The sequence below is a fragment of the Ptychodera flava genome, chromosome 20, assembly GCF_041260155.1.
Source record: "Ptychodera flava strain L36383 chromosome 20, AS_Pfla_20210202, whole genome shotgun sequence".
Lineage (NCBI taxonomy): Eukaryota > Metazoa > Hemichordata > Enteropneusta > Ptychoderidae > Ptychodera > Ptychodera flava.
Window position 1 is genome coordinate 9,239,183 of NC_091947.1, and position 26,055 is coordinate 9,265,237.

Here is a 26,055-nt window from a genome sequence, read left to right on the forward strand (position 1 = left end):
TATGATATGCTTGACATAGGCAGCCGGCCGGGGCGTCCAATATACTAAAGGTAGCCTATATGTCATACATAACTCACACGTACGTACATCGATTTTATCGAGAGTTGCTCCGCAGAAAGGAAGCTCAACCCTGATGAAATACTGACTCTATTTGTGATTTCAATATTTCATAATTACGATTTATTATTTTCAATAATTATGAGAATAATATCAAACGTGACATTCAATCTAGACAGTGATGGCTCTCACAAAACTTCGAAAACTGTAAGTGTACGTGGGTATTCAATATACTTGTTTGATCGCTTGTGGCGCTCTTCATCCGCTTGCTTCAGGTATTTGATGGCTGGTATTACAGGTAAGCACGTTTGAACAATATTTCTGTCTAGTATTATATATGTCAAGGAAAACTCGCTTGTATAGAAAATAAAGTACAGAGATTGCGTTTGTCTGGCTCATTTTAATTCTGAGAGAAAATAGATTTGCTTCTACCTGACAATAAATTGCTCCAATGGGAAATTTGACTTCACGTAAAAAATAGTTTGCTTTTCTACATTTCCTTCAACTCCCCTAAGGTGTAAAATAGTTCACCCCTTACCGTCAAGGCGCACACCTGTAGACAGAATCAGTGCACTGCATAAAAACGTCAAAATTAACCGATATGAAGTCATGCTCCGTAGACATCCCTCGCGTGAACATCTCGCAAGAATCACGGGACTTCGTGTATGACACTCCGCGCACATGTTTGTTACAGCAGGTAACCATTCCAATAAAAGTCGCATTTATTTATTCATTTACACTGTAGGTCACCGGCCCAAGAAAGGTAGTAAAACATTGTCAAAGGTACAGCGCATATCAGATTTAACAAAAATTATAATATTTGCAAAGGAATTGTGTAATTTCGATGTTTGAAAGCCGAGTAATAATAGCAGGAGTCGCAAACACATCTTTTCGCTGCATTACCGTAAAATTTATGTAACAAAAAAGCCACAGAAAGGGGAACTGACCTTCTACAGTAACATTTATCACAAGAACACATCCTCTGTTCTATTAAAATACCTTTAATATCTTCATACCAACCTAGTGAGTGTGGTGATATAATATTAGTGCAATTATGAATAAAGGTTTCATAGGAACACAAAGATTTTCTTCAACACAGAACGAAGTTTAGATATAAAATGTAAGTATGGCTATAACTGCGTTTTTGATACCAGTTTTGTATATCAATGTCTTTACATCGTTGCTTAAAATTGTGACAAGAAAATTTCATCATTTTCTATGCATTATTTAAACCATCTTTCGGCAAACCAAATCTTCGGATAAAAGGCAAATTTTTAAAGCTAGCCGCCAATCATCTTTCACCCGGATTTGTATACATTCTATACTGAAATTTTTACGCTTCAATCTTTCTTGATCCATTCTTAATACATGTAGTACTCGAGGCGAATATGTTGACAATTATTTGCGATCTCCTGGATCCGACAGTAAACCTGCCACGTTCATCTCTCACTGCAGCCTGAATCATTTTCTTCTTTTGTCCAGTATTTGTTTGCAAAATTTCATGTACACTTGTGCACTCTGTCAATATGACCGTCTATGAAACCCAAGACTTCACGACCCTATTTCATGAAAAACTCAAAAACAATTTTGAACAGTCTCATCTCTGAAAAAAATGAGTTTCCTTTTAAGGCTTGATCCGCATATACCATACTTTCTTTCCTTTAGAAAACCAGTTCCGGCACTTCTCATATTGACGCACATGTCGCTTGTCGTTCCCACAGGAAAGTCTGACTGAATACCAGTAAACAAGTAAATACAAAATAGAAAAAAAAAAAACAGAAAAAAGGTCAAAAGAGAAAACAAAAACAAACAAATAAACAAAATCGAACGAGTAAGCAAGCAAGCAAACAAAACCGACTGACGGATCAATTGTGAGACTACGAACAGTAAAAAAAAGAAAAAGTCGGCAGAATAAACAAAAACAAACAAGTAAACTGGCAAACAAACAAACGACTGACGGATCAATCATGAGAATTCCATGGAACAGACTAGATTCACTTTGCCATGGCACGGTCCTTCATTTCTAAACACGACAATTTTGGTTATAATAAAACTGACATTTGCTATTACTTTTTGCAATACAATTGCAATCTCTCAGTCTAATGAAAGCTGAAGTCGGGAAACGCACCGTGTTAGAGCCGGTGGTGTGACGTGTGGTACATGGTAAAAGTTGTAACACACTACCCAATTTACATACAACGCGTGCGCAGAACAGTGAAGCAGCCAACGAGGGAAGGCCGACAGGAGCAGGAACGAGGTCAGTCCCGAAATGTGCGTAAAGTTTGATGTAAAGCAGAAAAGCTTGGTTTTGATGAATTTCCAATGTTGTCAATTCTCTTTGGAGTGTTCAAGAATACACACCTTGGTATTATTGGCGTTGCAGGAGCTAAAATCAAGGTTGCTGAACATCCGCATCCACGTGAGGGCGGGTGTTTGTCTTTCTTTCGATCTTTGCCTCGACTGAATGGCGTTCTTCAGGAAAATCAGCGTCACGTTTACAAGACGCGAGTTTCTGTTGTGGCTCTGTTGTTACGTGATTTCACATTGAAGAACGCGTATTAAGCATCAAAGAACTCCGAGCATTTTCTTATATTGTAAACCGAAGGGCGCTATCGATGAAATGCGTATACAGAGATGTGTATGTTTATGTATCGTATGCAAACAAGTGCATGGTGCATGAACAATGAATGCACCAATCATGCTAGGATGAGGCAGGAATGTGCAGCCCCTCGGAAAGTTTTATCTGAGTGAAGCCTATACATGATCATACCTTTATGATATGACCTGAATAAAACGCCATTCCTTGTTTCTGCAGGGATAGGTAACTAGAAGATTTTGAGAAATAACAACCCCGCTCCTAGCATATGGAATGTAAATGTGCCACTCCTATGTAGTTCATGAATTTAAAATTTGGAGGGAAAAAATAGAAGTTGAACAAAATCTGTCTGCAACTGTACTTCAACAAAACTGATAAATGACGTTTAGAGTGATGCTGTGATGTTTTGAATGAGAAAACTCCGTTGCATTCATTGTAGTCAATTATTATAGGGACAAATTTGGTGAATGACTTTGTTTAGGGGTTGCCAGTGATGACACTTTTCTAGCTCTGCATGGCAGGGCTGTGTGTTACCGGCGTTACACGGCCTCCCACCACAGCCCTGCAGACTGATATAGAAAGAACCGCTGGTCCACCTGCTGAAACACGGCGGGCAGTTTATCCGCCGAAAACAGCCGACTTTGAATCCAAAACTTACATTGATCTTCGTTTTCGAGCACACCCACCTCGCCTGGGTACACGATGTGCCCAGCCGCGCTTGTAAACTTACGCAAAGCCAAGTTTTCTCTCTCTATGCGAGGGAAGCGTTCGTAACCGCCGCCATTGTTAATGTCATTCAACCCATGAGCACTCGGGCGAAAACCAGCCTTGCTAACAAAAGAGCATCGCGCGATATAGAGCTTCTAAAGTCGACGTTCTGAGAGGAGTGGAACAAGAGAAAATTGTGAAATATATAAAATCCTGAAGAGAAAAAAAGAAAAATTATTTTGTCAACAGAAAATGATCATCGTAGATTGTACATAGCTGAGTGGTGGTTAGAAATGATATTTAAATACAGTGTGCAACATCGCGATGCTCTTTTGTTAGCAAGGCTGCTTTTCGCCCGAGTGCTCATGGGTTGAATGACGTTAACAATGGCGGCGGTTACGAACTCTTCCCTCGCATAGAGAGAGAAAACTAGGCTTTGCGTAAGTTAACAAGCGCGGCTGGGCACATCGTGTACCCAGGCGAGGTGGGTGTTCTCGAAAACGAAGATCAATGCAAGTTTTGGATTCAAAATCGGCTGTTTTCGGCGGATAAACTGCCCGCCGTGTTTCTGCAGGTGGACCAACGGTTCTTTCTATATCAGTCTGCAGGGCTGTGGTTGGAGGCCGTATAACGCCTGTAACACACAGCCCTGCCGTGCAGTGATGACACTTTTCTTGGCTCGAGTCAAGTTCCACAGTCAAGTGAGCAGTTTTATGGGTATAGCAATTAATCAGATCACAAGGATCAGATGTACATTTTAAGGGGACTGAAACAGTGGAAAGATTCTTGGCAAAACTAGAAGCTGTGTTCTTGGAGGTCCTCCTGCAGGAGTTTGAAAAATTCCCCTCCTGCCCATTTTTCATCCCACCCCCATTTCAAATCGGGAAATCTCCCTCCTCCTTCTCATTAACAAAACTCCCACGGCCCCTTTTCCACACAAAAGTCCACACTTCCATCTCCCTACAACATGCTTTTCCCTTTCTCATTGGCAAAGTCCTGAAAAAAACAAAACAAATAATACTCCCTGCTAGTTAATTAAGCGTTTTTCAAGTTTGTGTTTGGAAAGAGAATGAATTTTTCTGAGCCTCTAGTAAGGAACATATTGCTCCTAGCCTGTTCTCTGACCACTAACATGGAAAACGATGGTGCACCTACCTGTCAAGAAGTTCCTTACGAACATCTTTTTGCACAAAGCAGCATCGTATGTTGCCGCTGTATATGGTCAGTGCCATTTTACCTTTGTTGTAAACCACATAAAGCAGCCGTCAACCTTGATCAAAGTCATATCTATCAAAGCTGCAAAAGTTTATTAATTAATATGAGGATACTTGGAAACGGAATATGTTTAATGATTCAGGGAAGAGTACTTGGGGTAAAGAGCTCACTAATAGAATTTTCATGACTCATTAAAGTTCTAGAAATATTTTGAAGTTTTTGTTGCTTATTACAATTTTAAAAGCTTTGTCAAACTGTAAATGCAGTGATCATTATTTGGGGTATTGAAATAGGGGAAAAGAAAACCTAAATTACCTGTGAATGAAAGAATTTGTCAAAGATGTGCTGTGTTTCATCTAGAAAGGGGGATGGGGATTCCCCTCTGCTGACATGTTGGCACCTCCTTGTAATTTGTAAAGAGGGGACCAGCCCCCCATAAAATGGTACCAGTCATACCTTAGAGATACAAGTAGAACACATGAACAGGTGAAATCCTCCCTAAATTTTCTGGTAAAGGGGGAAATCCCCCTTGTTGATGCCATCCTGGATGAAACACTAGATGTGATATATATTAACAAAATAGACAAAGAATTTATTGTCCTCATGGAAGAATGGTATTTCAGAAAGAATGGTTTTATGTCAAAGAAGTGATGATTACTGGGAAATGATTTTGGAATCCGTAATTTTCAAAATTATGCCATCACTGGGCAAATGCTGAACCCACCAGCGGCTCTATACAATAGTTAAATTACGCTATGGTTGCTGTGACTTGGATGTTTTTTTCACATAATGTCAAATTTAGATTCCCATTCTTTTGATTCAGTCTGTACCATACCACACACTGTACAGTTGTGTGTTGTAAAATTGGTTAAATCTAGAATTCAAATGGACCATGGAATGAACAAAACCATGTGCGTCAAGGTGCATAGAAATATGTGTATTTCCATACATGTTTGTACAGATTGATTTGCGGATTCTGTGATCATGTGACCTCTTGGGCATACTGAGTCTGTGGAACACCGCACATCCTTGTTATTCTTAGAGTAGAACCATTGAAATGTTTGAAGCTGCTAACTAAGCCACATATCACCATATATCTTCATTTTGTCTGCCATAGTATTGCAGATTGCAATTTCTGTTGAGTGGTTATTTGATCATTGTACCTTTAGCCCATGTGTTTATCTTGTTGAAATTCCAGATGACATGTATTGTGTAACAAAAAAATTGCCCCAAGTAGACTTTTACAAGGGAATACAGTACTCGTTAAAATAAAGAGCAAAGCTAAAACAAATACAGTAAAATACTAACCGACCAGCGGGAGATAAAACTCTTGCAAAGCAGAGACTAAAAAGCGCAGACGTATCGGGTGCAACCCTTCGTCAGTACTAAAAACTCGCTAGGGAAACGTGAAAACACAAGAAAGAAAAACAGCCAATCAAACAAGGGAACGATCAAACACGTTAAAATATGCATTCATACCGGCTGGTGCCAGAGTACCGAGTTTAAAAATAGTGGCCTGTTCGAGTTTATGGCGGGTAGAGTCTGTGGTGGAGATTATAGCAGACACTGCCATGTCAGACCGACCGCGGTGGGGTGGTGTACAAAAATGCTTGGCCACCGGATATGCGAGCTTGTTGTCGGTCACAGTGCGAAGATGTTCAGCAAAGCGATCGCCTAGCGACGCTTTGTTTCCCAATATATAGCATGCTGCAGCGTCTGCATTTGATGCAATAGATGATATTAGCTGACGTGCATGTGAACACGCCGGAAACATTGACTCTACCACGCGGGCTCTGAATGAAATTGGTTGTAAAAGTATGCGGGCAGGTGTTACACACTCGACGGCCACATGATGATGTTCCAGTAGCGCAGTCGCGATTAGGTAAACTGGAACGCACCAGCCGGTCTTTGATGTTCGTGTCAGGTCAAAATGCCATGATGGAGGTTCGGAAAAAATATTCTGTGTGTTGGGGGAGTTGGTTAAGATGGAAAACTCCTCAAAGATAAAGATTTTACGGATTCTATGATTAAAAGGATGGTATGTTAATACAAGAGGAATGCGATCGCATTGAGAACGGGTAGTTGACTTTAACGCATCCTCCTGCGTTAATGGTTCAACGCGCTCTTTGGCTTTGTCCACTACAGAGTAGGGATAACCCTGAGCCGAGAACCAAGTGCTAATAGTGTCAAGCTGCTGCTCAAAATCCTTTTGGTCAGAGCAAATGCGCCGAGCGCTTAGAAACTGTGAAAATGGAATGGATTCCTTGCACCGACGGGGTGAGATGAGCTGTATAGAACATATGCATGAGAGTCTGTGGATTTATAATGTATGGAGGTAGACAGCGAGTCCTCATTGATATAAACTGATATGTCAAGAAATGCAACCGATATGTCTGAAATAGTGGAAGTAAATTCCAGTGCGGGGTGAAAATGTGAAACGAAATCAATAAAATTATCCAATTCTGTGCGTGAACAAGATGCTGCACCAAAGCAGTCATCAATATACCGTTTAAAGAGCTCGGGAATGTGACCGGTATATGTTTGTATTATCTGTTTTTCGATGTAACCAACGAATAAACAAGCGTAAGAAGGTCCCATGCGTGTACCCATGGCAACACCGCGAACTTGTGTGTAGAATTCACTATTAAAGGTGAAGCAATTTAAAGTTAACACTAATTCAGCTAAGCGAATTAAAACGTTTGTGGGTGGATCCATGACGTCGCGTCGGTCAAGAAAACATGCGAGGGCCTGGAGACCATCCTTATGAGGGATGGAAGTATAGAGGGCCTTAACATCAAGTGTGAATATATATCTATGGGTACCCATAAACTTAAAGCTGTTGAAGATCTTGATGGCATGAGATGTGTCTTTGACAAAGTGGGAAGTGTATTAACGATGCCGGCAAAAATATTGTCGAGGAATGTTGAAATGAGTTCGGTAGGGCAGGAACAAGCAGAGACAATGGGGCGGCCAGGATTACCGGTTTTATGGATTTTGGGTAATAAGTAAAAACGAGACGTGCGTGGATGTGAGATGATCAATGATTTTGCATTGTCGGGCAGAAGTTTATCATGAACTAGATCACTGATAGTACGTTTGACGATATTATTGTGTTTATTGGTGATGTCGGTGTCAAGATGTTTATAGAAGGATGTGTCAGAAAGTTGCCTTTGTGCCTCAGTAATGTATAAATCTTTACGCCATACTACCACAGCCCCTCCCTTATCGGCAGGCTTAATAACTATGTTATCGTTGCGAGATAAATCGCGCAGAGCCTTGTATTCAGCTTTAGAGATATTGTGTGTTTTTGATTTACTGGTGTTGTTGATCAGGGGATTAATTCTGTGTTGACAGATGTTGATGTAGAGATCAAGTGTGGGGTTACGTCCTGAAGGGGGAGTCCAAAAGACTCGCGTTTATTAATGTTGGTAGAATATGGGTTGGGTCCATTGTCGGAACCATTAGCTGCTGAATCATCAGTCGTATCTGATTGACGTTCATGAAGAAATTCCTTCAAGCGTAAACGGCGAAAGAAAGAATGCACATCGTGACGTGAGGTGAATTCGTCGGTTGAGTTACGGAGAGGAATGAATTTCAACCCTTTAGACAGAACAGAACGTTCGGAATCTGAAAGGGGCAGGTCGGGAGGAATGGTGACAACAGGTGTGATTTGCGATGAATTCGGCGTGGTGTTTTGTCGAGTAATTGTCGGAAATTTGTCAACCAAGTTTTGGATTTTTTTTAACTTTTGAGATGTTTAAAACTTGTGAAGAGACTCATTTTCCTTACGTATGTATTGTATGATGTTCCTGTAAGTGGTGGGTGCTACAAGAGAGGAAAGAGTGCATTTCGTTTGACAAATAGAAGTTGTAAAAAATGAAACACGTTGACGCATGTGATCGATAGTAACTCTAAAATACTGCCAAGAAAATTTGTTAGACAGGTATTGTATACGTTGACGATAATGAGAATCACCTGGTGTAAAAATGGACGGATGTACGTGAATATTGAAACCAGAGGGCAAGCAACGGTTTCGGTGGCAGGTAGAAAGAAAGGAGACATGACTACAGAAACGGGTTTTTGCAAATGTGTATTTGGCCAAATACGTCTGCGATTTTTAGTCTCTGCTTTGCAAGTGTTTTATCTCCCGCTGGTCGGTTAGTATTTTACTGTATTTGTTTTAACTTTGCTCTTTATTATAACGAGTACTGTATTTCCCGCTAGTCGGCCAATTTTTTACTGTATTCCTTCACACTTGCTGCAGTTTTATCTCTCATTTGAGGTCATTTGTAATTTTTATAGACTTTTACAAGAATGTGTCTGCTAAAGAAGACAGGATTTTTATGCATTCAAGTTTCAGCGGTATTGTTAAAGGAGATTGGCCTATGAAAGCTTTCTAACTCTGTTGTTGACATTTTGAATTTCAGACAATTATTGTGACGCTAGTGAATGGATCATAGTTTTGATCTGTTCAGCATACCAGACTCTCCACCAATTTCTGTGTATCCTATTCTGAAGTGGCCTGGTGCTGAAACTGATAGAACGGCCATCCCTTCACATAGGTCAGTAATTTCATGAAATGTGAGAGTTTTCTATGTTTGAAAAGAGATAGTTAAACCTTGTCCCACTGGATCTCTATCAAATGTCAGAGTACTTTATTGCAAGATATGTTTCTTACAGAAGCTTCTTAACCATTGATCAACATAAGACATTGTCACATTTTGTGCAAATGTATTATGTCATATATCCAATGCAAAACTGTATTGGAAGACGCTTATCATTGATGGTACTCTTTTTGATATTTCTACATAGATTGAAGTTTCTTGTAGATGGTGGTAATTCACCGCAGCCTCAGGAAAAATACAGGATGCCATTTCTAAGCGCTACACCAGTGAAATCTCAGGCAGAGTCTAGAAAAACACCAAGGTAACACTGCATGCTTTCTTGTTCAAAGGTGAATGCCAAGGTTACACTTCATGCTTTCTTGTTCAACAAAGGTGCTTAGAATTGATAGACCACTTTTGGATTTTTCAAGAAGTTGCACAAATAAAATCTCAACGTGCCCCTAGGAAATGGAATTATTTGTACTTCTCACTTTGATAAAAGTTTTACAAGCTTTGATACATCATATACATTTTATCTGTTGATTCATCATCAGTGGCTGTATGACCAGCTAAGGAATATGGGATGTTTGTTGCGATCAGTAAGCTGGTATGTGCCACAAGGGCTGCCAAGTAATTTTATTGTAGTTTATTGCTTTACACAACCCTGGTATATGATGTTAATGCCATCACAATGTGTACAAGCAGAAATATCACATTAACTTTTGAGTCATTTGTTTATCCCTCCACCTCAACAAAATGTTGAAACATAAAAAAAATCAGTGCAATGTTAAATTTCAAAGATCACAGGGTTTTATAAATTTGAGAGTCTGTATATCTGTCCCCTTGAATTATTCTTCTTAAATAGACACTGGACTAAGAGAGTAAATGATCTATAACTAAAAAGTCAAACTATTTCTGTAGTCCCAGCAGTTCTGGAGAAAGTGAAGATCAGAAAGTAGGTGACTGGAATCCTATGAAAGAAGACTTCATGTCAACGTCATTCAATAGTTATGACAAAGGCCCTGGAGCCAACCTTGTTGGGGCAGGAGCCCCAAAACAGTTGAGTCTATATAAATTTTATTTATGGAGATAATCCATTTGAGGCAAATTATCATCTTCCTGTCTGGCAGCTCCAAGTTTATAGAGAAAAAGTGAAATACTCATTGTAGTGTTAATTCCAATATTCTTTTCCTGTCGTAGTATTTTATCAGTTTTTTTGTCAAACATCACATTTTGCAGAATGGGTTCACGTTTAAAAAACATTTGAAGCAAACATATAAGAAAAACAACCTTTTTCCATAATTGAAAACTTTGAAGTCTGGATAACAGCATGATTTCAAACACAAGAATGGGAGCAATGAATTTTTGAAACAAATATACACACTGAGCATGAAGTCACAACTGTTTGACTGTGATCACACCTGGGAGAGTTACTGGTTATAGAAGCATTACATTGCCAAGTTCATTGTTCTGTGACAGAGTAATAATTAGTTGTTTAATTACCTATATGCCCACAACTTACCAGTAACTTTTATACTTGAAAGAGATCATGTAATTAAAGTGATTTACAATAATACTACTGTTTGCTTTTGCGCTGAGGACTTTACTTTTCTGAAAAGAAACTTTACAGTTTGATGTATGCGATAGAAGGTATTATCCAGTTCATGCCAATATACGTATATACTTTGATGTTTGAAGACTGTCATGTTATTTGTGTTGTGATTCATTACATCCAGGGTTTTGCAAGCTAGTAGCAGTGACAAGGTGTCAAGTGAAGAACCTGAAATGCACCAAGTATATGTCAGAGGAATACCCAAAGAAATGCAAGAGGTGACGATCGCTTTTTCCCAATCCTTGTCGTGTCAGCTTTCTTACTTGCTTCCTCTCATATCAAACATTACCACTTTGATCAAGAATTTCCACACAAGTGGAGTTTGCATGGTCTACAAAATTGGAAACCACCTCCATTTTGAAAACAATGAAATAATACACAAGTTCATTTTAAACATCCTGGCCTCCAAGTTTTATTTTTTAACCCTTTGAGTGCTGTAAGTTTTCCCTCCAAAATTTTAGTGCACAATTTTACCAATTTTAAAAAAAATTTTCTGTAATTTCTTCGATAATTTTGGACAAAAGGGACATTGCTTTTCATAGGCTACAGTTTTTTATCAAAATTTTGGCAAAAATCTCAAAAAATTGACTGGGGTATATTTTATAAAGGTGAGAAAAATTGACTTTGGCACTCAAAGGGTTAATACCGTCACTCTAAATGAGGGAAAACTTACCTGGGCTGGTGATGTGCATTTCCAAAACAATTTGACAATTTGTTAAAAACTTTTAATTTCTCTTGTGATTTGGAAGTTGTGAAATTTGAAACTTCTCAAAAGCGAACATTTTGCATTTTATGGACAGCTGAGATTTTCATTTGTAATATTATATTAATACTCAAATTTTTTTATGATCCCGATAGGAAGCTTTGTTTAATATATTTAGTAAAGCAGGCAAAGTGAAAGAAGTGTCGATAAAGGGTGCATCCTTATTTCATACTGGACAAAGCGGTTATGGGTGAGTTAAAATAATTTACATCTTTCCTAAATGCTGCGAAGTAAGTGACTGTTTTACCAACTTTTCGCCCTGAATCCAAATATTCTATGCTATGTATGACGTATGATATTCATGCCTCACTTGTGAGTGCAAGCTGGCGTACTTTTGTCCTGGTAAAGATTACCCATAGTGAGACAACTTTGTGTCTTTTCATTGACAGATTTGTGACATTCAGTTCTGTGAAAGAAGTTGAGAATGCAATCAGGTTGATTGATGGATTTCGCATTAATAACTGTGCACTCAGTGTTCAGCCTTGTGCTCCTAGGAGTGAAAGAGAAAGAAGAAAGTCGGGAAAAGAGGTAACAGTTCAATTCCTGATGACTTATTTATAATTTTACTCTTCATATACACAACTTTCTCTGGTGTATAATTGCAGGATCCATATGCTCCTGGAAAGTCCATGAAAGTCCTTGAATTTTAAAGCCTCCAGGAAAGTCTTGGAAAAAGAATTTTTCTCAGGGAAAGTCTTGGAAAACCGATAATCCATACAATTTTCAAAAAAAACCAAGATTATCAGTTCTGATATCATAAATGATATATAAAAATGATATCTTAAACATAGTATTACAGACCTTAAAAAGTCCTTGAAAATTGCTAAAAAGGTCCTTGAATTAATATGACTTTGAGTGAGTGGCGCCTGCAATTGCAAATATATGTTTGAAGAAGATACATATTAACTAACTCTTTGTGAGAAGTAACGGAAATAGTGTTTTCAGGCGTTTTTTATCTTCAGATGATTTTGTATCCAACTGACTTTGCCACTCAATAAGTGGTCCAAGAGGTTTTGAAGGTTGAATGTGGCCTGTTTGAAAGTAATGTGCAACATTTGTTTGATATGTTCACAGAGTCTTGATGGCACACCTGAAAAGCAGAGATCTGGAAGTCTTTCTTCCCAAGGATATGATGGAAGAGGTGTGTGTCCTTTAATGTTACATTTGATGTGATAGGCATATTCCACGATTATGGTTATTAATAATTTTGTTGAAGAAGTATTACATCAACAAGAAATTTGCGATTTGTCTTCCCCAAAAAGTTGTAAATAGGGAGTTTATTGAACACCTCATCAGGGCCCTAGTGAGTCCTGTTAATTACCCAGAGGGACTGTGCATCACCAGCAAATAAAGTGACTGTACCTCTAATATTGTACCAGTATATACTTGTCTCAATTCAATTCTTCGGAAGTAGAACAAATATTTGATAAACCGAAACAAATATTACAGCTGCTGTGCTTAACTACGCGCAACCATTGTGTTGGTGAATTACATTGGATTGTGACATCATTTGAAGACTGTGAACAAATCAAAATATTGTGGAATAAACTATGAGTGTTCATATATCAATACAAAATGTGTTTTATAGGTACACCAAGAAGAGACAGTAATTGCAGCAGTGATTCTTCTGTTGATGGTCATCTTAAAACACCACAGTCCGTCTCTCCAGGGAGTTTGGGGAGGTTGTCACCTGGCGTCAAATCACCTGTTGGCTTAGGGGTTCCTAGAAACGGGATGGACAGCAGCGGTTTTGGTAACTCACCATCAACGACCTGGAATGAGAAGGATGAAAAAGCGGACGTCAGTCTCGGCAAGGTGACAGTCTCAGGTGATGTAAGGCGTGTCATTTTAAATCATGGATCAAACTCCAAAGAGGAGCCTTCTCCGGGTGTTCACCATGGAACACCAGGAAAACAGAGTCCACTTCAACAATCTGCGAAAACCGACAGTCCGGTGTCAAAGAAAGGGAAAGATGGTGGCTGTCCAAGACCTTGCATGTATTGCAAAAAGGCTGGTATGTATATACATTCATGCTCACCATCATCAATGCTTACATGAATTTCCATCCTAGTACAGCTCCTTTGTCCCTCGGTTAAATCATTGCATCGAGAAAACAATATTTTTAACAAGTTCTATTTATTTGATATGCCATCCATTCAATGTCAATCATAAGTTTGCATATGAATTTAAGTTTTTGAAATGTCAAGATATACTCACTAGTTTTGAACTTTAACTCAATATGATGTTTTAGAGATACCAGATGCAGCAAGCAAGCAAGTGTTCATCAAATCAATATGGTAAAAGGAGAATTGAGTTTGACAGCAACTTTCAAGGTTGTTCATGCTAAACAATGGACGGAAAGTAAAATCAAAAATACATATTTCAAAACAAGAAAAACTTACAGAATTTTATAAAACCCTTTTGATAGTCGCCCTCACAAAGTGACAGATGTAGATAGGGATATGGGAGTGATTTTGGAATTCCCATATGATTATAGTGAAAGGAATATTTTGCCTATTTGTAGGAGTGATGTTTTGCAGTAGATGCAAAGGGCCATACTGCTCACATGAATGTCAAAAGAAACACTGGCCGGAACACAGAGCAATGTGCAAACCTGATCTTTATAAACCGTGAGTATTTCATCACATGGATGTTTCATTATGATACTGGTAATTACTGGTTTATATACTTTTCATTCTCGATAATATCAAGTTTTATGTCAAACCCAAGCTAGTAATTAACAAATATACAGCGGTACCCCAGTGTCAAATTCTTTCCAAGCACCTCTGTAAATGTATAGATGCAGCTGCAGAGATTTTAAATCATTCAATTCATTACATTGTCACATAATATGCGCTGTACAGTGAACAAGAAATGCATGCTTATTTTTTTACGTGTCAGGTGTATTGAAATGTTTAGAATGGATTGATTATGATACAATTGTATTCAATATTATTCCATTGTTTTATTCCATGTGCCGGCACTGTGTGCTTTCTTATCATTGGAAGCTTTGAACAGACTGATATAATTTTACTGCTCATACTAAGATAACAATGCTATAGATAGTTAATTCCGATGCAATCTGGTATTTTGCAGAAAGTCAGATGGTACAAGCCCATCTGCTGCTAAACAGCTTAATATGACAGAAGGTGAATCTCTGGCTGAACATGCCAACCATCCTCAGGTATTAAATATACAGTCTTAACTGTCTTTTTTTGTCATATAGCTTACACAATGTATTTTCAATAAAATGTGCTAACTTGAGAGTCAAGGAGTTTAAGTCTATGTGTTTCTTTAAATGGTTGGTCAACTTCATTACCAGCTGGTTTTTCTTAGAAATTTGTAAACACGGCATTTCTTACTGACTTTAAAGTATTTTGATGGTCAAGAGAAAATAAGGGTTACAGTGTGTTAAAAATTCATATCTGTTTAAAATCTTTGACAGAACACACCAAAGTCTTCAAAGCAATCAGTTGCCGGTAGGAAGGACCACAACTATCAAGCCATTCCTGAAGATCCCGCTTTTGAGGTACTCCAACAGCACCAATATTCATCTGCAAATTCAAGTTCATGTACTTTTCTTCCTACATACCTAAGTAGTAAATTTATATAGTACCATACTTTGTAAAAGATGCCAGAATATTCATCTATGACTGAACTTATTGTTTTACACCAGAAGGAATAAAAACTCATATTTTCTTCAATTAGATATTTTCATATAACTCTACCTTGTTTAAAAAAGAATCAACTTGCTGTCTTTCAAAATTTGTTCTTAGTTTCTTCAACAAAGGTCTTTTTTGATTTTCTCTCTGTAGGTGTTAGTCACTGACGTTGTAAGTCCTGATGTTGTTTGGTGTCAGATTGCAAGAGAGAGCAATGTGACTGCTCTATCCAGTTTGATGGTTTTGATGAATCAGTTCTACTCTGATCCCAATACTGTAACGGAGGACTGCATACCACAGGTACAACTTCACACTGAGACAGCAGCCATGGTCACCCATACTTTTCAAACATTGTATGGTAGTGATCTTCTTTGCTTGTCCTGCACATATTTAATCATTTACATGTGTATTCATTAAATCGTACCATTCAGATATGTTCATAGCCAAATATTCACAAAAACTTAGCATACCAAAGGAATATGGTCAAAGCCAGTGTAAAAGTGTTAAGTCCTTTTCTTTTTGTTCATTTCTGCTTTTCACTGCCAATTTCATGGCCTGAAAAAGAATACTAAGGACAAAGCAAAGTGACATAAGCAAATGAATTTACACGACTGATCTGAACCAGACTAGGAAACCGTAGTCAGTGTAAGGATTGCTCCGATGATGTAACAGTTTTAAGAAGTAAGAAAAAGTACCAATTTAATTTGTGTTTTGTAATATTGACAGAAAGGGGACATTGTAGCAGCTCAGTTCAGTGCAGATGGTGGTTGGTACAGAGCAGAAGTGAAAGAAATCAACACAGATGGCCACGTTCATATGCATTTTGTAGACTTTGGCAATGAAGAGGGCATGCCAAAATCCAGATTGAGAAATCTTACTAAGGAAATGAGAGATCTACCATTCCAGGTAAGGAGAAGTTTGGTGAAGGTAACTGACTAATCACTTTGACTGTGAATTACATATTTCCTTGCAAACAATTTCTTATCAATGCAAGAATATTGAGTGCTCCTGTTAACAATTTTTTGATGCTAAACAGTCAACATTGGTAGGTGGTTAACTCATTTACATATATGCATAACTTCAGCAATTAGGCAGCACATTTAAGTAAGGAATTTAGATCATGCAAATGATATCAAAATGAGACAAAACTGATTCATCTTCTTGATCAAGTTTAAGGCCAAATTTTACATTTTTTGGTTCTGTGTAGGCTTTGAAATGTTGTGTGGCTGGAATTGCACCAGTGAATGGACAGGTTGGCTGGTCGACTGATGCTGTGCAGGTCATGAAATCCAAAATACTCAACAAGAAGTGTCTTGTCCAATATGAGAAGCAAGTTACTGACGTACATCATCTTTGGATTTGTGATCCAAATGATCAACATGGTAGGTAAAATGAAATCAAGCCAATATCCACCCAAAATTTTCAATTATTTTTGGAAAGTAACTTATCTCCTGTATTCAATTCTTTTATCTGGAATAGGTAAAAGAATCATGAACCAAATATACAACGTTTGACAGAAGATCTTGGCAGAGAGAAAAAATGTTCTATAGAAGCATACAGTATGAACTATGTCTGATGCTTTATATCAGTGAAATGTAATATGATTAGGATATTTGGCAGTTTTTCCAACCTTTATTGATGGCTTTAATGAAATATGCTTGTAATATTTTGTTAACCCTTTGAGTGCTGTAATTTTTCCACCAAAATTTTAGTACAACATTCTTTGGAACATTTTAGACCAAATGGACAGCACTTTAAATAGACTCCGGTTTCTGGTCAAAATATTTATAAAAATCTGAAAAAATGTTTGGAAGTGAAAAAAGTATTTGCTTGGTTACCTATTTATAAAGGTGACAAAACTTGACTTTGGCTCTCAAAAGGGTTAAGCAAGGGCTATACTTTAAATCAATCAGCATATGTCCTTGGCGAGTATTCACATTCTTGTGTCATCAACTTATCGCTTTGTTTCTCCAATATACGGCTTGAAAAAGCTTGCCAAAATCGAATTAGTTGGGATGTGAGTGAGACAGAAATTCTTTTTCTTTCACAGGTTCAACTGTCAATGATTTCATGGTGAAAGCCCAACATGCACAGAAGAAAACTAACAACAATTCTCCCCAACAATCACCACCACAACCACAGCAAGGAAAACTGCAAAGGCAGCCGGTCATGGTAACAGATCTGCCACCTAAAGATGTTGCAAAGACTGGGTGTTTTCCTGTGATGTGTTCATACGTTGAAAATCCCGGATCATTTTATGTGCAGATAGTGGATCAAGATGAGCTGAAGGAACTGTCTGGTATCATGGAAAAGATGAATGGAATGTGCAGAGAAATTGCATACACACCCTTTCAGCCAAAGGTAAATCACAGAGCCATTAAAATTCTACTGTTGGTTATTTTCATGGCACGTGTGTGACTCAACATGCCTGTGTATTTGTTGGATAGAGTCTGCCAATTTAAATGAAAACACTAACAATGAACTATTTTTGAGGCTATGCAATCTTCATTGCAGTATCTACTACAAGTTAAATGTAATATTACTTCCATTTCTAAGAAAGATTCAGCTGCTGCCATAGAAGAAAAAAATGGTGTTCTTGATTAAATCACGTCTGATGGGAAAAATGAACACCACTTTCCTACAAAAAATTGGGTTACCTGGTCTTAATCATTTTATTTGTAACAGTTAGAGTTTACAGGAACACTTGACGAAATTGGCATCATGCTCAGTGTTTGGTGAAGATACAGATCAAGATATCTTGTGCAAGGTCTATTTTATTTGATAAGTCATCTGTTGCATGCCAGATTTACTTCTATAACAATGTTCATTCTTGAATATCTTTCTTTCATGAATTTGACTTTGTTTGTACCGTCTATTTACTGTCTGTTCTGTGCTGTTTTGTGTCTATGTTTACAACTATTGTCTTACAAATTTTGACCTAGTGTTATTGGATTATGGATTGGTATGATGCGATTATTTTTCATTCTTGAATCTCAAAATTACACTTACTATAGGCTGGTGTGAACATCAGCGGTATGTATTGAGGTCATGGGCACAACAGATATATTTAAGTAAGTGAGACAGTGCTTGGTATAAAAAGGAGTAACATTTGTAAGAGTCGTTTTCTTTTACTTTCTGCCTTTGTTTGTGCAATTGATCAATAGGTTGGTGAACTGGTGTGTGCATTTTACAACACTGACAATTGTTGGTACCGAGCTGTTGTCAAGGAAGTACAGCAGAATCAAGTGCTGGTCCAGTATGCAGACTTTGGCAACTCAGAAGTGATACCGACATCCCTGCTCAGAGAGTATAAAGATGCAAAACTTCCCCTGCAAGCCATCCATTGCAAACTGGCTGGTAAGTGTGATGTTGTGATTGTGAATTATAGAAAATCCACCTAAACTTCTTGTTAATGCTTTCAGACTGAAATACAGTGAACGTCACCAAGTTTCTATACAAATCTGTCAGTATAAACCCCCAAATTGTGCAGTTTTTATTGTCAGTCACAACCATTCCTTTTAAATTTTAAAATTTTACAGTTTTTAAAAAACTGCTTTTATTTCCCATCTTCTTTCTATTTCGTTTGTCATTTGCGAGTTCCATCATTATTATTGATCAGCCTTAAAAACATAGTGAACTAAGTTGCTTGATGTCCCAGTGAAATGTAAAATTGTCAGCATTTTGACACCAGATTTTATTTGATGTCCAACAGGCACTACAGCAGTAAATGAAGAGACAGGCTGGAGCCAGTCAGCCAAAGAATTCTTCTGTACTTAGTTGAAGGCAAACCTCTTGGTGCTAAACTAGTGGAAACCATTGATGGCAAATATGATATTGAACTCTTTGACCAAGGTTAGCTGTTATATCTAAATACTGTTTCAAAAAACCCATCCCAGGACAAAGATCACTTAGAGGTGATGTCAGTGTGTGATTTCAGAAACAGTAAAGTTTGAGTACAGGATGCAAGTGTGTTTGCATGACTTGCTGTGAATGTTATTTTGAGGTGAGGGAAAAAGATGATAATGGTATTTGATAGTATCAAACAGACATAGATGTGTTTACTGACACTATTTGATGAAATAGTCCATCATGTATTCCTCTGGGATGGTATTAATGAATTCTTTCAGTAAATATTCCTGCAATATTTCTACTTTCAGTCAACAAAGAAATTGTTAACATCCACGTGACTGTATAGTTGTTCATATTCAGTCAAAATCCCTCTACATATCCAACAATTGTTTGTTTTTAAACACAAATTGTGTCATTCCATCGAACAATGAGATATTTATAAATATCCACCATTATGTATGACTCATTATCATTTGGTTAGTACACTGTATACAAATTTATGCTTTTGTGCAGTGGTACAAGTATTAGATGTGCAGCCACAAGAATTTCACAAAGGTAATTTACAAAAATGCGTTTCCCTAACATGTATAGTAAGAGATCTTATGCACAGAAGTCCAGGTAAGCTCAACATGCTTGTGAAGTTCTGGGCTTTTCTTGAAGTATGGTGAAATATCAACGCAGATAACATGAAGACAGTCTCTTGAAAGTCATATTAGTCTTTTTATTCAATTTTTACAGAGAATAACCAACATATCCACCAAGAATTGATAAAGCAAGGATTTGGTAAATCTACTGTGACAGAGACTAACAGGTAATTATCACAGAGGTTCAGTGTGTTCATGTTTCATTCTCCCAGAACAAACTAGAGATAGTGAAATCTTTTGCTTTGATGTAGTGTCTTCCCATCATTTTAAGGACTATGTATAATCCTTTAAAAAAATTTTGAAATACATTTACAGCTATGCTCAATAGGAACTGCTTACAGTGACAAAGCTATTGTTCATTGATGTGCACATGTTGCTTTCACTACATTCAAAAGTAATCTTTAATTCTTTATTCGTTTCTGTAGAGACCCTTCACAGCCGCAAACCCCCCTAAAGTTTCCCTTGAAATTAGAGTCTGAAATGATACAACTTGGCACGCAAATGATATGCAATGTGACGCTGGTAGAATCTCCCAGTGAACTGTGGATCCAGGTGGCAAAGAACGCTGAGGCTGTCATCCAATTGCAGGAAGATTTAAATGTCTACTTCGATAAAGCAGAACTAAAAGCTTTCAGGTAACGTTAATCCTCTTTCTCCAAGTGGTATATGTGATTTGTCTATGGAACCTGGTAGAAAGAGGATTGAGTTTGACAAGATGAACATTGCACTGTGTGTGGAAAGAAGAGAATGTCAAAATTTATTCATTTTTAATCTATTTTTCAAATTCGAATCATCATGAAGCAATATTGATGTCAGACAGTTGTTTATCTGTTAGAAATCCTGATATATAACATACACTTGTAGTGATATACTCAGAAATTTGAAATATAGACACTGTTCTTTAAATATTTGATCATTTTCCTTCACAATGTAAGACACATTTCAGGCTGAAAGAATTGAGGCATTGTCAAGTTAGTATGTGACTAGTTCCTGTGTGTATGATCTATATGACATGAAACATCTGTCTTTCCCCGAACAGTCCCAAGATTGGACAGGTGTGTGCCGCACGCTTCACAGCTGATAAAACCTGGTACAGGGCTGTCGTCACCCAACTAGGAGAGCCAGGTCCCAGTAATGCCACTGTGTTTTATCTGGACTTTGGCAACTCTGAGGTTTGGACACGGCTAACGTGCAACCTTTGCCAGATCAGTTCATGAAGCTTGCTGCTCAAGGAATACAATGTTCTCTGTCTGGAGTCAAACCAGTGAGTTCAGTGTGGCCCAAGGAAGCTATCAAGTTCCTGAAAGTTGCCATAGAGAGCAATCTTGCAGAAGTGCAGTTTGTGGATAAAGTTGATGACTTCTTCAATGTGAAGATATTCAGTTTGAATGACAGGAAGACCTCGCTTAACGAGAGCATGGTAGAGAAGGGTCATGCTGCACCCAGAGAAGATGTAGCTCAGCCAACCAGTCAAAAAGAAGTCAAGAAGCCAATTCCTCAGCAGTCCAACAATCAGCAGCAAGATAAGGTGTCACATGACCAGGGCTTGTCCAATCACCAAGCTGCAGCAGCAGAGTCTGTCAATATTCAGAATAAAACACCTTCAAAGCAGAGACATGATGAAGAAGACAAGAAATCTAACGAAGCCCTTCCAAAAACACCAGTCACTCAGCAAGCCAGCATGGATCCTCAAGTTGGTTCAGCAAATCAAATGGTAAAGTTGAAAAATGCCACAATTCCTGATAATGAGTCTATACCAGTTTGTGTCACCCACGTGGTCCATCCAAACGAATTCTACGTACAACAGGCCAATGAGGATACAGCACGGGCATTGGCAGACTTGATGACTTCAATCAATAAACATTACCTGAAGGCTTCTCAAACCATCTCTCAAGTCCAGATTGGACAACTCTGCTGTGCCAAGTTCAGCCAAGACCAAGCCTGGTATAGAGCTGTTGTGCTTGACTATGCAGAGTCAAAAGTGAAAGTGCAGTTTGTGGATTTTGGAAACTGTGAGGAAGTGGGCCTGGAAGACATTCAGCTGTTGGATAAGAAGTTCACTTCCACACCAATTCTTGCCATCAGATGTACACTGAGTGGTGTAACTGGAACTTTAGAGGGTGGTCAGTGGGAAGACAAAACAGTCCAGGCTTTCACAGAGGAGGTTAGTTACCGTACTTAGAATTTTGAAGTCACAAATTTACAACTTGCATGTCACTTCCTCTCATTCGTAAATATGACCAGTTTTATACAACACATTAGATCGACAGATTTGAAATGCAAATGTGATCTCTCACAAAAGGTGCTTCATCCGTTGTAGAAGATCCTACTGAGGTGAAGTTGAACAGCATTGGCAGCGTACTCATACAGACACTTGGTCAGATGGGTGGACATTTTGTCAATATTGATCTGGGCCTTGTTCTCTTTCTCCTTGCAATATAGGAAGGTTCATTGTTGTTTTTGTGTGAATTCCATTTAGATCTCTTGAGGATTGTTAGTAGCAGAATTGTTTAGATTATTTGATTTATTCACAGCAACTTGAGGAGTCTGAATTTAAAGCTATTATGGACCTGATTGGCTGTTTGGAAGTGATTCAATAGTACAATGATATTCAGCCAACCAATAAACTACAATCTTTCAAGACACTGTGCATTGCCTCTTCACTTATGCTCATAAAAATACACTTAAATGATCACTTTAGCAATTTTTCCATGCTGGACAACAACATGAAAGCTACGAAATTCAAATACCATAGTTGTAGTCTGCTGACATATATATGCTGTGTCCAACATATCCACTTAGCTCGCTTTCCATCATTACAAACATTTATACTGCAGATCCTGAACAGACAATGTGTGGTCAAAGCAGTCGGGAAGGTGGATGATGGAGTGAGTGAGATAGAACTGTATGGCTCCAGTAGCGAAGAGTCTCTTAATCAGCTGTTGATAACAGCAAAACTAGCTGTCAAGAAGATGCCACAAGTCAAAGACCATACAGATGGAGTGGTCAAGGAGATGTTACAGGTCAAAGGTCATAAAGAAGAAACTGTAAAAGATGTGCCTGAAGTCAAAGGTCATACAGATGGAGCTGTCAAGATATCACAGGTCAAAGATGACAATGAAAATGTAATTGCTGTCAGTGAGATACAGAGAATTAAAGGTAACTTTCTGAAGAAAATTGTGCTTCTGCTTTCCTCTTGTCCATCAAGTATTGTTTGTTGTCTTCTAGCTAAGCTACTTTAAATGTCAATAATACAGTCAAAGGGTTGAAATTCACACCTCTGTGATAATGAATGTCAGTTATTAGTGAAAACCAAACATTTCCTCGAAATTAAAGCTATTTTATGCCCAACCAAAAAGTTTGCTTGAAGCACAGACAATGAAAGTACTGGTCTTCATCCAGACAATGAATATCAAATACTGTGATCCAATACTCAGAGAGAAAAGTCCACAACGTATTATTTATCTTGAAATTGAAGACTTTGTTCAAACTTTCAACCATTCTCTCTCGAAATCAAGAATAAAAATCAAGGGGCCATCATGCAAAATTTGGTACTGGAGAAGGAAATTACCCAATAGTTTGAAAATTAGAATGGCCACCATACCTGTATTAACTCTATGAGGGAAATTTAACTTTCGATTGTCACAAAAATAACCCTGTTGCCCAACCCACATTGAGTTTCCATGCTGGGTAAGAAGGACAAGTAGGGCAAACTACAGGATTTTTTCTGAATGGAACCATGACTTTGATTTTGTGTGTATTTTGTTTACAGTTGAATCTGTGAAGGCCGCAGCAATACCAACTTTACAACTTCCTACAAATGAAGAATGTCCAGTCATTGTGCATGATGTGGTCAACCCCAGTGAGATGTACTGTCAACTAGCTACAGCTGAAAGTAAGTCTTAATTTCAAATTGTTCTAAGTCTTTTCTGATTTATTTGTCACCGGCCTACATAGCCCATGGTTTTCTGAAAACACTCCCTCTTCATAGTAGTAAGAAATCTTCTCGGTATGTACACATAGACGTAGTGGCAAAACTTTTGATTTATTATATTAATAGTGTTAGCTTTAGATAGTAAATAGAAATTGTACATTTTTCATACATGCTGTTTCACAGTAAATGAACAAACTTTGACTTTTTTGCAATAAAAGAAGGAAGTAGCTGAATCTTTTGTGTCATACAGCAAATGTGCAAGTTCAGACGTTCTGAGTGTGGAAAGACACATCCCAGCATAAACTGAGAGGTTATATCGTCCTCATTTTCATACTTCTTGTGTTTGAACAAAATTTACTCCCTGCAGATAGTTACAAATTACACATCAATTTGTTTTGCAGATCTGTTGCAAGTGAATGCCCTATTTGAAGAGATGAACTCTGACCCCATGAGTCAACAGGAAGACACAGTGTACAAACCTGACATAGGAGATCTGTGTAGTGCACAGTTTACATGTAAGTTAAAAATATGCCGGCATCTATAGAAGTCAGATTATATCAATGGTGATTAACAGACATTTTCCTTTAGACTTCTAAATTTTCTTTTTCTGTCCAAAAGTCTCATTTTGCAGGTGTGTTAAAAGCTAAAATTTTTTACACTTGTATTGATTATACAGTGACTGTAAGTCTTTTGTTGCTCTCCGACTTTTTGTAATTTCCCTCTTGGCTTTGTCATCGGACAATCTTTTCCTTTCCACTGATTTTAAGTCCAGTGTTATGACATCAACTTTTCTGTTGTAGTGGACCAGTCCTGGTGCAGAGCTGAAGTCATCTCAATTGAAGATGATGTTGCTGTAGTGAAATACGTAGACTTTGGAAACCAGGAGATAGTGCCATTGACAGCCATCAAACGGTTGGATGAACAGTTTACACTTCTGCCAAAACAAGCCAATAAGTGCGCCATTGCTGGTAAGTTACTCCGTATCTTTCAAAATGTTCCTACATATTTTCCTTTTCCTGCCAGACAATATCACTTCCCCATCTGCCAAGTCAGTAAAAAGCGGTACTACACCCAGACTATAGGTATTTTCATCCACTGTCTTGGTGGTAATCCTTACAGAGCGGTCACCTCTTTATAGTGGCAAACCTTACAGTGCTCCTGTGGCATTTTACATATTAAAGGCCCTCTATAGAACAGGCACCTCTCTTATGTGGTGAGTGGCCACATGGAATTGCTCCAATGTGGAAAAAAACCTGTGTATAATGGTCAGAATATCTGACTTTGAATGACCTCTTCCGAGAAGTGCTTTGAATGGAAAGCAAAGAAATGGTATATTGACTTTGTATCAAATTTTTGTATGTTTTTTAACTGCTTACCTACCTACCTTTCAGAATTTTGAGTGGACGTAAAACAAAGAATAGACTTACTCTTGGCTTATCTTAACTGAATACAGGTATTGTACCTAAGGATGGTTCTTGGAGTGAGGATGCCACTGCAGCGTTGAAAACACTGACTGGCCTTGGTAGCAAAAGGTTGTTTGGTGTGGTAACAGGGACGTGTGGAGATGTGACTGAGTTGGAACTCATGGACACAGCCACAGGTGAACCCGTTGTGATCAGTGAGAAACTAGTTGAAGATGGGTATGCGGCTTGGAAGAAGGCAAAGGCAGCGAAATCAGATGAAGTTATCCCAGGTGGTGATAATGCAGCAAGCCCTGGTGTTAATGTGGCAAGCCCTGGTGTTGTCATACACAGTGACCAGACAGCAAGCCCTGATGCTTCCACACCCAATGATCAGGTAGCTGGTCCTGGTGCTTCTGCATCCAGTGATAAAGCTGTAAGCCCTGGTCCTTCCACACCCAGTGATCAGGCTGCTAGCCCTGATGTCAGCACTCAGGGTGAGTCTTCACTGATCGAGTGCTTGCTGAAGGAGAATGTCAACATGAAGACTTTGATGTTAGAGCAGCAGAAACAGATCCAGCAGATGATGCAGATGTTAACAGAACTGACAACCAGAAAGCAATAGTAGTGATGATAACATATGATGTAGTTTTCTTCAAAGTTGTTTGTTGGATATAACAAATCTGTGAGAAGCCATATGCCAAACATGATGGCTTAAACCCTGCTGTGTCTTGTTACAAGATACGTCAGAGGTCACTTTATTTGTGTGTTACTTATTTATTTTAAGTTTACTTGCCAAAGTAGCATAATAGCATGTCCAACTCAAAAATTGGAGCTGGATAATATTTTGTGGTCAATATTGCCGGTGTCTAGGTTCAAATTGGGTAAGCAAAGAATGGGTTTTAAAAAAACCAACTCCGGTTGAAATACATATCTCTGCTGAAATGCAAGCAGCTATTACATTTCTATATTTCCATCTAATGGAGATTTTTCATTTATAGAAAATGCATG

The 26,055-nt window shown here is 38.2% G+C and overlaps 1 protein-coding gene across 3 annotated transcripts; it reads left to right on the top strand.

The window, feature by feature from the left end:
- Positions 1-2,253: 2,253 nt before the first annotated feature.
- On the top strand, positions 2,254-25,823 carry LOC139119976 (tudor domain-containing protein 1-like). 3 transcript variants are annotated; one of them, XM_070683947.1, is made up of 21 exons: positions 2,254-2,328; positions 9,004-9,138; positions 9,389-9,502; positions 10,102-10,239; positions 10,917-11,010; positions 11,651-11,745; positions 11,945-12,083; positions 12,630-12,696; positions 13,144-13,569; positions 14,080-14,185; positions 14,652-14,739; positions 15,001-15,084; positions 15,371-15,517; positions 15,944-16,123; positions 16,425-16,599; positions 17,268-17,578; positions 18,382-18,574; positions 18,930-19,069; positions 19,805-19,877; positions 20,136-20,345; positions 20,750-20,920. In XM_070683947.1, the coding sequence occupies exons 2-18, from the start codon at positions 9,026-9,028 to the stop codon at positions 18,992-18,994; spliced, it is 2,535 nt and encodes an 844-aa protein (XP_070540048.1). In that variant the 5' UTR covers positions 2,254-2,328; positions 9,004-9,025; the 3' UTR covers positions 18,995-19,069; positions 19,805-19,877; positions 20,136-20,345; positions 20,750-20,920. The 3 variants fall into 3 exon arrangements, with proteins under 3 accessions (XP_070540048.1, XP_070540047.1, XP_070540049.1); XM_070683946.1 differs by having other exon boundaries at positions 2,266-2,314; XM_070683948.1 differs by lacking the exons at positions 2,254-2,328; positions 9,004-9,138; positions 9,389-9,502; ... (12 more) ...; positions 17,268-17,578; positions 18,382-18,574 and adding exons at positions 22,548-22,869; positions 23,483-23,605; positions 24,046-24,159; positions 24,445-24,612; positions 25,098-25,823 and having other exon boundaries at positions 18,990-19,069; positions 20,750-21,874.
- The last annotated feature ends 232 nt before the right edge of the window (positions 25,824-26,055 follow it).

What these genes read in the sequence shown, in the direction of transcription:
- LOC139119976 (XM_070683947.1), top strand. Translation starts at nt 9,026, where the DNA reads ATGGATCATAGTTTTGATCTGTTCAGCATACCAGACTCTCCACCAATT. An exon ending in ACGGCCATCCCTTCACATAG is followed by an intron (nt 9,139 to 9,388) that starts GTCAGTAATTTC and finishes ATTTCTACATAG; the next exon opens with ATTGAAGTTTCTTGTAGATG. An exon ending in TGAGAGATCTACCATTCCAG is followed by an intron (nt 16,124 to 16,424) that starts GTAAGGAGAAGT and finishes GGTTCTGTGTAG; the next exon opens with GCTTTGAAATGTTGTGTGGC.